The 12,853-nt window shown below is 40.6% G+C and overlaps 1 protein-coding gene and 1 long non-coding RNA gene across 2 annotated transcripts in view; one reads left to right on the top strand and one right to left on the bottom strand.

Moving 5' to 3' along the window:
- LOC124277713 (paired box protein Pax-8-like) overlaps positions 1-9,149 on the top strand; it is a 50,134-nt gene extending 40,985 nt beyond the window's left edge. Inside the window, 3 exon segments of the mRNA XM_046713440.1 lie at positions 1,176-1,292; positions 6,069-6,176; positions 6,460-9,149. Coding sequence (XP_046569396.1) covers positions 1,176-1,292; positions 6,069-6,176; positions 6,460-6,584 — 350 coding nt within the window. The 3' untranslated portion in view covers positions 6,585-9,149.
- On the bottom strand, positions 2,263-6,059 carry LOC124277714. The gene is made up of 4 exons (XR_006898900.1): positions 5,894-6,059; positions 5,346-5,353; positions 5,269-5,273; positions 2,263-2,273 (listed from the first exon to the last, which is right to left on the bottom strand). It is a non-coding gene; the product is annotated as an uncharacterized LOC124277714 (long non-coding RNA).
- Positions 9,150-12,853: the final 3,704 nt, after the last annotated feature.

Here is a 12,853-nt window from a genome sequence, read left to right as displayed (position 1 = left end):
TTTTATTCTGAGCCCACTTTCATTTTGAAGTAATTTTAGGAGATAAAAGTCAGGCTTAAAATCGATTTGGAACTTTAAAAAAAGACTTTCATATTGCAGGCAGTTAAAAGATGTTCATTTCAGTACTTGAAATCGGGTTGTAGCATGTGCGGCGGCCTTGTGCAGCAACCTTTAAAATAAGGAAATTTGTTACATTTCCAAAATCAACAATACGATCTACAATATTTAACTGTTCAATTTTTTATATAATTGTTTCTTCTCGAATTTAATGTCATAAAGCCCAAAATAAAAATAGTTTATTCAGGCTATCGTCAGTCTTATGTACATTTCACTGTAGAAGTTATTTCGATCTCGATGTAGTCAATTACTCATCTGAAAGACTTATCGTTGACAATAGATACACAATGATCCACTTGCCTGCGGCTGTTAGTCCGACAGTCAGAGATGGCCATACATTATTCAGTGATATAACCAGGGTGTTGCCAAAGCAGGCATCAATACCTGCTACAAGAGATTATGGATCACTGACTCTTTGGGGGAAGGTTTCAGTCGTCATTTCATTGTATTCACAAAGACTCCCCCCATGGTAGTCAATTCTTGTATTTACTTTGATCTGCTTTCTTGTATCTCTTACGTACGACTAGCACGTCTATTACACTGAGCGTGTATTACCCGCACAGCAGCAACGACTTCTGTTCATCTCTTTTGTATTTTCCTTGCAATGCAACATCTTGTAATTCACAAAAACTATTCGAATATCCAACATGCCATTAAATATACGAGTATAGTCTTCCTGTCGGTGATATTGTGTGGGTGTGAATGGCATGCTAGAAGCTGCAGGTAATTTGTATTTATATGACGCTATCGTTTCCAAATCAGTTTTGATTTAAGACACTCTGATACTGAATGAAATGGTATGAATGAATAGTATAGCTTTCCGTCTGAGACAACTGTACGATGAATTAGATCTCTGTAACCTGTAGACGAACTCATGAGCTCTTGTATCAGCTCCATTTGTGCTTGTTTTGAAACATAACTAGTTGGTGGAAAAGTGTTGATGCAGCTTCAGATTCCGTACAATCGATAAAATGCAACAAGTAATTGAAAGAGTTTGTTTACATGTTGGTGGCTTTATTCAGCAGCAGCAGCAGCTAATCCGTGACTTTAACTTTCAGCTCCCGCAATAAGCTACAGTACAGCGACCTACACAGGCCAGGCAGGTGTCAACAGCTCTGTACCTCTTGTTCTACCCCAAGTACCCGGAGGAATCTATCAGACCGGCAATGTCCCTGGTATGTAGCTCGTGTGCTGGAACTGTTTCTAGCCAGATGTCAACATGTTAAAGACTGTAGTCACGATAGGGTTGGTCAATGGTGTACAGTTACTGTCAATCTTTAGAGTTGATCCCGAGATTTCGATGATTTCAGACTGCCGTCATGTTTCAACAAAAGTTTTAAACTTTCGTGATACAAGCAGATCTAATGGCGACCGGGTTTACCTATGTTCTGGTCGTGTTTCAGTTAGCGTTTGTGGATCATCTTAACGCAGGGATATGTTACCCTCGTGTGCTGAGGTGAACACAAAATCGTTGTCTCGCCTGCTGAAGTGAGAAGGTCATGGCCACTGAATGAAAATCAAATTATATTTTATTCCTGAAAGTGCTTGAAAGGCTTTTAGTGTCGCGGTTTACAAACAAAATTAATCATTTTAAGGTATTTGTTCGAACTTTCAAGAACCAGACATGATACAATTACATGTGTGTTCTATTTGTCAACCAATCACAATATGACATAGTTCAAAGCCGACTCTCAAACAACAAATCAAACACGGTCTTTCTCCGTAGCCCAAACACCACATTACGGCCCATCCCATAGGGGGGAAATCTAAGGCTTTCCGTGCCTTAATCGTATAACCTTCAGCACAACGCTCTCAGTTCCTCGTCAGCAATTAGATGGAATCATGTATTGAATTAGAAGCCCATTGCCCATGCTTGCTCGCAACAGAGAGGCTACCTAAATGAGGCTTAAGCATGCAGCCCCCAGGATATTACAGGATTGAGATTAAGTCGAGGACAGTCGGCCATTGTTACTTCAGCATCGGTCGCGCGATCGTCTCAAATTGGTCGGGCGGATGCCCTTGATTGCTGTTTGCGAGGCCCCTTTCTGATTGCCATTATTGGCACCGCGATTATGTGCATGTGATTGTTATCAACTGTATCAAATGGGCATGATATCAGCAGGCACGTGTCCGCGTCGAGTGTCGTGTGTTCACTGCTCAAAGCAACAAGATTTTGTAAGTGTTCAGGGATCTGTAGTCACCACTGAGAGAGAATGAACTATTGTTTTATACAGACGCTATTCACAATAGTGAAACGGATTTAGGTACAAGTTACCCATCTGAGAAACACATTCTCAATGACTGAACTAGCCTATGAAAGTACATATGAAAGGCGCACACTTAATCAAGCAGTACATCGAATCATTATGGGAGGTCAAGATGACGCTTGACCACAACCGACACCACACCCACACCTTCTCCCCGCCTCGGAGCAGTCCCACCGTCCCAGACCTTGACACGGCGAGAATGATATGAGCTACAATATTGGGATATAACTAATCACATGGCAGACAATTTTATTAACATTTGCCTTGTTTTCTGTAACCCTTCAAACAAATTGCTTGCCTGGCTTGTAATGCCCCCCGCCCCACTACTGATAGCTGGGCAATAAAGTGCAAGAGAGCTGTACTAAATTGATGCTGGATCTCGCATAATGTCAGTAAATCTCGGCCAAGTCTCGCTCAGGCCTGTTGGGATACCTCGCAATAGGCAGGGCCTGTGAGTCTTGCTAATGCAATTACCAGACAATTGGATAAATTGCTTGTAATCATAACGGGGAACGATCCTGTTATTTCCCCACTGAGGGACTGCGGGCGATTGAGATCCCGATTCTGCATGATGTATGTCTTTATCAAAACCCTCAAATAGATCGTCAAAGATGCTTCCAATCGCCGCTTTAGCTATTAAAGTTGAGTGATTCTGGTGTACCGCTACTCCCAGTAACATCCAAGTCGATTTAGATCGACTGAAGTTACGGAGTAATTCAGTCTAATGCACTCGGCTCCCCTGGGTCCCCCCGCCTCCCCATCACCTCACTCAGCAACAGCACAACGCTGAAACCCGCCAGCAGCCCCACCCTCCTCGTTTGCCTGTGACATTAGTCGCCAATTTACTCTAAAAGAGTTCTCAACTTGAATGCGACACAAAATCTGTTACATTTTTTTTTCAAATATAATGAAAACGAAGTGGAAATATTAAAGTTTCATATTTTCATGAATTGTAATTCTATTGCTTTCTGTGAGGCTGTATTCAGTGATACATTGATCCATTGACTGGCAAAAAATACATGCACATCACCTTAATGGGGCTCTGTATGAGAATCAGCTTGTAGATCTTTTCAAAAGCCCTTCCCCCAGGTGTGGGATAACCCTGTAGGGAGCTATGGTCCCAACAACGAGTAGCAAAACGCATGTTTTTCGTGCATGCCATGCTTGTAATGATTAATGGCTGGGGCGCTGAAGATCAACTTTGCTTGGTGTCAGCTTTCCTACTGACAAAATTCATATGGTGGTACAGTGCTCTGGAAAATTTAAATGTAAGCGATACCCTTGAAGCCGGGCCGAAATTAGCCGATTGTTTTGTGATTAAAGTGTAAACGTTGTGGCAGTAGCTAAAATAGTTATTGCACGGGGAATATAGAAAGGCAGATGAGAATTTATTGAAAAGTTGGGCGACAGCTGTAAAAGTGTTTAAAATGTCTCACGAGATCTCGTTTAGCGCCTCGTTTGCAAGCTATATGACGTCAGCAGGGACCCGCCATTCCAAAATGATTTTAGTAATGATAACGCGCTACATGTGTGAATCGTTGCCGTCAGTATCAAATCTTAATCGAATCATATTCCTTTTTGAGCGGTTAGCTTAAATGTTTAGAGTTAACATGGATATATTTTCTACACTGCCGAACGTGAAAACTGCTGTTTTCTTCAGCCAAGTTGCTGATGTTGAGAACGAGGATCAAACTGACCGGTTGGCGTTTGTGGAGAGACTGACCACTTGACAGTGGCTACTTTATGGGATACATATGAACGCATTGGACTGGTAACAGCAGCGGCTTCTGCAACAGCCACGCGCCACAAGCCCGGGGGAGCAAACTGCTTGGATACGAAAATCTGCTTGACATGTCATGTCGCGATCGCTCCACTTAATAGCGGGGACCAGTCATTGTTACGGACAGCACCACTACAATAATTGGTCCCCCGAGAGCATCTCTAATTTCGGCGGCCTGTTAGTTTACAAATCTTTTCTCCTATTAATTAGCGAAGCAAGCTTGTCGCGTTGTTGCTGTATTCGCTCTAAATTGGGGACTCCATTAATTCGCGATAAAACGCGATTGTCTTAGGCTATCGGGACGCGTCGATCTCAAAAACACGTCGAAAAATAATGACATTGAAATAATATTATTTAGAGTGGTGGGGCTTGAATGGAGGAGGGAAATAGGCTTGATTGTTAAGGTTTTATCTAATTTCGCCTGTCAGTTGCCAATGAAATGCGAGCGGTGATGATCCGAAACCCAATCAGGGAACGGCCATGGGGAAGAAGCATTCAATTATTCCCCGTTCTCAATTTACCAAATTTCATTAAGAGAGATCTGTTGGCAAAATAAGCACTGCTATGTTTCTTCGACGAGCTTTCAACTGTCAACGAGGTAGAGTTGTTAGAAATAATAGTGTCGCGGGGCGAGAAACACCTAGCGGCCGAAAACATGATTTAAATGCTCAGGAAAACACTCGAACGGTGGTGCTGTCATCCCCTGCCCGTGTATGTATCGTGGCGAACCATCTGTTATTTTAACATGAAACAGAGATGACGTATCCTAAACCTGACGATTTTTTCGCGACGACAAATTATTCAATTATTGATTTTAGTTTGCATTCACCCCACGGGGCAATTGTTTTAATGTTTACGCACGATCCGCCATCTTGGATTTTGAGGCCATTGGAGCTGGCAACAGCAGGAGGGAAATTACGAAAAGTTGGATCTGTCGGGAAACGAAACAATGAGTGACTGAAACAATAACGATGAGATTTCAAACAAGTGATGAGCGATACGGTATCATATGACGGTATAAAATATAATGGTATTGCCATTAATCGAGCCCGGAGACAAATATGCCCTCCGCCGTACACCAATCACACTGTAAATTGAGTCCACTCACACTGTTGCACTGCGTTTAGATGGCCAAACAACTGTGATACGAGTTGGTAAAATATTATTTCAGAGGGTAACACGACACTCACTGAAACAAATATTATCGGTAAACGACAAAATGGAACCACCATAAAGTATGAAAGGACGTTTTAATTCCCATGAATTGTTATTTAAAATACACCAATGCAAACCTTCAGGGTTTTTATGTTTATACAAGACATGAAAAAATACACCAAATGTTGCTTACACATGTTGTATAATCTATTTGTTATCAGTTTGATTAGTGATATTGTTACAGTGCTTTTTAATATGTGTGAATGTTTTATTCAAATTTACCCGGTAATATAATCCATGTAACTGGATTGACGTACGCGGATGACACATGCAGGCTCAGATTCTTTGTGTATCCATTTTTCGTTGCAATTTCATGTTGTATTTAGAACTGTCTGTCGTCCTGAAATTATGATAAAGCGAAGCAGCAAACTGCACCTGAGTGGTCCATGCAAACTTGGACAGACCCGGAAGTCGCACACTGAGGCACGGTGCAGTCTCGTGTAACCAGTCTCATGAGCGATGTTCGAGATAGCAGCATCATAGATGTCTTCACTGTGTTAAGTGAATCACTGACTGTTTATGTGTTCACTGCCACAGACAGTGATGTCGATATGTTCACTGTCACAGACAGTGATGTCGATATGTTCACTGCCACAGACACTGATGTCGATGTGTTCACTGCCACAGACAGTGATGTCGATATGTTCACTGCCACACAGGCATTGATGATGTTCATGTTCTCTTTGCAGCAGCTGAATATTCCACGTACAACTCCACACCCTACACTCAGTACAGCGCTGGCCCCTACACCGACCCCTCCTGGGCAATGCGTTACGGAACCCCCAGTGGTTTATTAAGTGAGTACACTTTTCAGAAACAGTAAATTCAACTGAAATAATAAATTCACATTTAATTTATGTAAAGCGTTCATCCGATACTGCCACAAGTGCGCAGCGTAAATTGTACCAAATCGTAATATTTTATATTCACCATTATCATTTTGATTGTTTATCTTATCAATGTTATATGCTTGTTCAGTTAACGTCGTTAATGTCTACTAACACAATATATCTCAAATATCGTACCTGCTTGCAAAGTCATTTCCTAAATTACAGACACGCCGTATTATTATCCACACAGTGTCCGAAGCGACCCCCCAACAACAGCCACACCCAGCAAAACCTAGAGACATGAGCCTGGAGGAGCTACGACATAAAGCACGCAATCACGCGGCAGCTGTCTTCGCAGCCCAAACTACCTACTGATTGGCTGAAAATCAACAGCACGCATTTTCACTGGCTGATGGATTTTCAGATGTGTAATAGCGCGGGTGATTTGAACCATGTATGCTCTTCAACTTGTTCTGGGCATCACCTCGTGACTGCTAGCACTGATTTCACGGATGATAGAGACACTACTTCAAGTGACATTATCTTCAGAAGAATTCCTGGTTTGGAGGAGAGTTCACGTGACCTGACAGGCCAAGGGACTTAATTCATCAGTGTGTCCAACATGTGTCGAGATAATAGACTCCAGTGTGATACATAGTCGGACAGTGTAACGCCTGTGTTGATTGGTCAGTTATGTCACGTGACTGATAATGAAGATCCAAGTCTGGTCTCAAATATCAAGATAGTCCCACATTCAGACTTATTGACTCATAAACTATGGTATTATAAGAGGATCTAGTTCTGATGTTATATCAGCGTTACGCCTATGTTATCAGAGATTATTTTACATCCATATTCATCAGAAAATATTTTAAGACATACTTGTTTGAATACTCAGTGTTACATCTGCTGTCTTGCCACAGAAATCTCCACAGAGCTGTTTCATTGAGATGTTCACATATGCCATTGGTGTTTGGTACCGAGGTAGCTGGTCCTGGGTCAGCTCTCTGTACTGCTGTTATGTACATCTATAGGTGTGTCAACGTGCTGATGACAGCAGGGATGTCCAATATATAGTTGTCTTTTACTGAAATCTGTCCCACATGTCGTGCCATACAGGTGACACCTACCATCATCAATTTCATGTACATTTCATCCAGCACGGCTGCGCCAGAGGGACGTGCCGAACAGTCGATCTGATACCTACTAATCAAAATGTTTGTTGTGTGCAATATTTATTAAACATTTCATTTGCCACACACATTATAGATTGTCATGATATAGAGATATATGGAAGCCTAGACACATAGATACTAGATGTATTGTGAACATACAGCGAAGACCGTAGAGCGAATCACCAGTATTTATGGAAACGCATTCGGGACACAATTCTTAGCGGAATTGAAGTCAATCATTTGGAATGTATTGACGTATAGTTTCATATTTGTGAACCGAATGGGGCTCCCTACGTTACTCCTTTGGGGCAGAGACATATCTTCCCACAAGAGGAGGCCTTGCTCAAATATACGTTTGTGTGTTTGTTACGTAGAGATAACCATGGTAACATCGAATCTAACGTGTAAAATCTGTTCCAGATTTCTTGCAGATATCGGGTAAAAGCTCTCGTTTATGTCAAACAAATTCTAGATTATTGAGGTATTATATTGTCAATCAAATACGGTTATTCCGTGTGTATATTTTATTTGTAGATACAAGATAATTGTACAATTTATCATTCACATTCATGTGAAAACATATGACTGAGAATGCGTGAATGCAAACATAGCCATTACCGTTTTCGTTGTATTTGTTAGTAAATCTTGCCATCGATGCCATTTTACCAGTTTTTCTGTGTCAAAAATGGCATTTTTTTATCTTGACGCATTATCACTGCATATGGTGTGGGGGTATAGTAGTTAGAACACCCCTCCATATTCACACATGGGTCCCGTGTCGGCCATTAAGTGCTCAAATTGCTTTCTGTACATAGCAAGTATTTCATTGTAGCTTTTATACGAAACAAACTTTTAAAGCTCTCTGCATTATTTTACAGGTTTTAACCTTTTAAAAATAAAGCATAACTCCCAGTATAAATTGCCTTTATTTAAGACTGTTTGCAGTAATTCGAAAACATAATTATTTACGAAGTAAAAGGTCTGCTTCTTCAAAATGTATCCAATTTATTCATTTTCTTTAGGTCAGTAAGACTCCATCAGATTTTGATATCTTCCTTCTTCTCACGTCATATATTCCATTAAGTCATTATTCAGTTCCAACCATGCCTGTAATTGCATCGATATGCCTAATGATCTGCTGTATGGTATCACTGCTGATCTACGTAGACATTCTCTTCATCAAAATATTGTAGATTCAATTTTGATACACTCTTATATACCTTATAGAATTATCAAATACATACTTATTTGCACCTTACCTGCTCAATCAAAGTCCAGCAATCAAAACTGTTTCTGGATGGGAATACACTCTTTTCCATGTCTGTTACTGTTGTCTCACTTTGTTGAACCTCCGGAAATATATTGACAAATAGCAAATGCGTATAAAGATCTGAATCCTTTTAAGCAAAATTTTCTTTTGCATTAATTATACAAGAATTATTTAGAAACACATAATTTATGAATCTTATTATGTCTAATTGTACATAATTATAAGTCGCCAACAATAATCTATATACGCTGTATACGCGATGGTGTGTACGCTTACACCTCATGAGTTTAATGGAAATATGATCTTTACTTGTTCAAGTTTTGCTCAATACTCTTATGTTGTTTTTTACGTTGTTGGACCTTGTGTCTGACAGATCTGCCTGTTTCTGTGTTTGTGAACGGTACTCGAGGTTAAACAATAGTCTATTCTGTTTATGTATCTAAATCGTGTATATGTGTGGAACTCACATGAATAAATTGTCATATTATTCTTTTACAATGCGTTGATTGTATTTTGTTTTCAGCCTGGGGTGCTGAGATCCAAGGTATAGTGACCACGGTATACGTAGAGCGTGTCTCAGATCACCAAGGCGTATGGTCTGTCATACAGACCCTGAAACAAATATATCCAAGAAAGCCCATGCAAGTCTAGAATATGTGGCAAGTCTAGATTTCCACAGTTTCTGAAAATGAAAAAAGTTTCTGGACTCCTTTCATTATATTTTATGATTACAATTTAGGATCTGTTTTTTCTGTAAAATATGTTCACTCCAGAGACTATATGTTAGTATGCATGGCGTCCAATGTTGTGATGTACAGAATGGCACTGCACAAATCCTACGCTCATGAAGAATTTACAGAAAGCGTATGTTTAAACCATACATGCCCACATGGTGTGATGTAATATGTGGTACCTGCATTCTGTTGTGGTTTGCTTGAAACAGAATCGCTCCAACAACAATGGCAGTTCCCGTTTAGACTCAACAAAAACAAACAGCCCGCTTTTTATCCATGTGAGATCAAAGCGAGGCGCAACATTCCGACTCCGCTGATTGACAGTGACTGTTTATGACTTGCGATGGAAAATACATGGTATCATTAACCAAACTGTTAGACAAAAGGCAACAGTCGTTATCTATGGGGAAAGGACGAATAGGAATGGAAGTGAAATTCATCTTGATATGTTTAGATAACTTTCTTTATCTGTAGAGGAACAGTTCTTACACAACAAGGTAAACTAAACTAGACTGGTCTGTCACTAAACCAGCTGGAGCTCAGGTTCTCGTCATTCTCGCGAGTACTTCTTGAAAGCTTACCAAGATCCGTCTTACAGACTGATCTCTGTGAAGGTGTTTGGCTTGTAAATGTTCAAATACTTAATTGGAAATCAGTTATATATTGCTAATTTCGAAAACATTTCATTCAACAGCTAGCAGCAAAAAAGGTACCTGATTATGGTTCTACTCATTGTTGATCTGCATGTATATCTGCAGCAGACTCCAGTTCTGGGAGAGGAATAACTACAGTTTGTTCAGCACTACAGCTAACACGGATGTACGACTTGGCGAGCATGACATTTTGAAAACTACACAGATATCTCATAATATATTCCCCATGACATTACAGCGCTTAAATACCACGTAGAATGGCTTTGTTTCCCGCTGTATTATATGTTTTATATATTTTAGTAACATTCCACGCATGTTTCACACATACTTTTGTAGTTTGTAGTGCAATCTCCGTGTAGATCTAACATTAATAATATCTCAGCCTAAACACTTCAATCGGCTGATAATGTGTTTGTATGATATGATAAGAAAAAAACTTCTTAAGCGATACATTCTTTCTTTCAACATACACTGGTTTAAAGATTCAGAATAAAGAGTGTTGGATTGATGTGGCCAAAATATTGTTTCACTTTTTTAATCCGTTCCCCTTTATTGTACCAGACTCCTCAAAATGCACGCGCGTGCATGTGTGTGCACGGGCTATATTTAGATGTGTTGGGCAGAAAGTAAACTTCATTTCTGATGTAACTTTAATCGGGGGTTTCAAATATAAAACTGTTTTAACAATAACTTACAAGACCTGAGCAAACGGCCACGTCCATTGATTGCACTCACCAGGTATCAGATACACCCTACAAGACAACACAACTAACCATAGTCTGCTTCTAATATATCTTATTTGATCAGGTAATCGACAGCCTGCAAACACACACGTGCACACATCCTTACTAAAGGGCGTGAAACCAGCTGACACTATGTACATTTACATGTGCGACGTTAAACAACAAGCCAACCAACCAACATCAGCATGCATAGAACACTGTCAGCAATTCAGCTTGACTTGTTCAGTTTGGACCAGCATGTTCTCCCCCCGTGGTGATGCCGGATGGACTTGGACCAGCATGTTCTCCTCCCGTGGTGATGCCGGATGGACTTGGACCAGCATGTTCTCCTCCCGTGGTGATGCCGGATGGACTTGAACTAGCATGTTCTCCCCCCGTGGTGATGCCGGATGGAGTCTAGATCCCCTGGTCCCCATGTTGCTGTGGCTGGACTGACGCGGTATCTGGCAGAGCACCTTATCCCTGAAGGTACGGGAAGCCCCTCAGCACCTGCAGCAATGGTTTACCGAGCCATCAGTCCAATATTATTGACAGGCGGTCGTAACATAACTGGAATATTGGTCACTGCCCGCGTATCTTCACTCTTCCTTCCTCGTGAGTTCAGCTGGAGTTCCTTAGACACAATGTAAGAACACGATGAAAAGATTTGGTGAATAAATGGATTAAAACTGATGACATATTTGATGGAGACCTGGATCTGTATGTGGGGGTAATAAACACAGTGAACACAGAGCGCCTCAATACTCAGTTACATGTGCATGGCTCTTAATAGCATCTAATAGTCCCATAGGAATTAACTTTAGGAAAAAGAACTACGTCCTTGTAGCTGAACAAAGGGTCTTGTTGGTAATGTCCTGTCACAATCTAGCGTTAATAACAAACTGTCAGTGGTGAACTCCCTGCTCCGCTTGTAGTGACGTTTCGTCAGTTAACACGCGCCTGTTTCTCCTGTAAATACGCTTCCATATGCACATCCATCAGAATCCCGTAGAGAGCGACAAATGTACTTCCTTGTTTGCTACAAGACGTAGCTTGCTGACGAGACAACAATAGATATATATATAAGCACGAAAATAGAGAATACGAGAACACACAAACACACACACACACAGAAAACTTGTGGATTGTTCTACATAGTGCACACTAGAAGCATCACCAGCTGGATGACGCTGTGTTCCCTGAACCAGCTTCACCAAAATAACCTTAGCCAAGGATAACTTTAAATTACTAAATTAGTCTGGGGTTTCGCGGGATTCACAAAGTAACCTTAACTCGATCTTACTCTATGTACTGCTAAAATCGTGACAGTTTAGTGTCATTGGCCACTTCTAACACACTTTGCCAGGGTCGTTTTCTGGTAATAATTTCTAAATATTTCCAATTACGAAACTAAGTTTCACGACATTGTTACCTATTTTTACACCATATGTCTGCGTGTTGGTTGAAATTTACTAACACCTATGATTAGGAAATGTATTGTATTAATATAGGTGAAAACATATAGCACGATACATTCTTGATAAAATAAGAAGTGAACAAATAAGCAATTTCCCCTCAACACATTTATGGAGAAATAGAGACATCCACTATATAAATCCAATCACGGAAATTACACATGCCTGGACACGTTCCACTGATCCTCATACCTGTTTGGATAGTGACAGTTGTCTTCGCATGTGCAGCAACACGTAATTCCCCAATACCAGTAGTCGTCATGTTCCACGTGTACTGTGTGTACGACACTAACAACGTATTGAAATTTACTTTAGACGCTTCAGATACTCACTCATTCCTCCTTTCCTTATATATCCTTACATCAACATACTCCAGTTGTTAATTCTCACGCATGTTACAGCCTTCGTTCATGAATTAATGAATGTTACTGTTTTCAGCCGAGAAACGAAGGAATGTCGCTTGACGAGAGTTTTATAACTTCACATTGTTTAATTCCCAGGGTCTTACATCACCAAGCGTGTTTCCATCAATCTCTCATCGCCTAGCTATAGTGAATATATATGCCTCCCAAATTGTACCAGTGTGTTCGCAGATGAAACATACACTACTGATAC

Source organism: Haliotis rubra, unplaced genomic scaffold (genome assembly GCF_003918875.1).
Source record: "Haliotis rubra isolate DU_JTF1 unplaced genomic scaffold, ASM391887v1 Scf226, whole genome shotgun sequence".
In the NCBI taxonomy this organism is placed as follows: Eukaryota; Metazoa; Mollusca; class Gastropoda; order Lepetellida; family Haliotidae; genus Haliotis; species Haliotis rubra.
The sequence above is the reverse complement of the archived record's forward strand: the minus strand, read 5'-3'. Positions and strand labels throughout refer to the sequence as shown.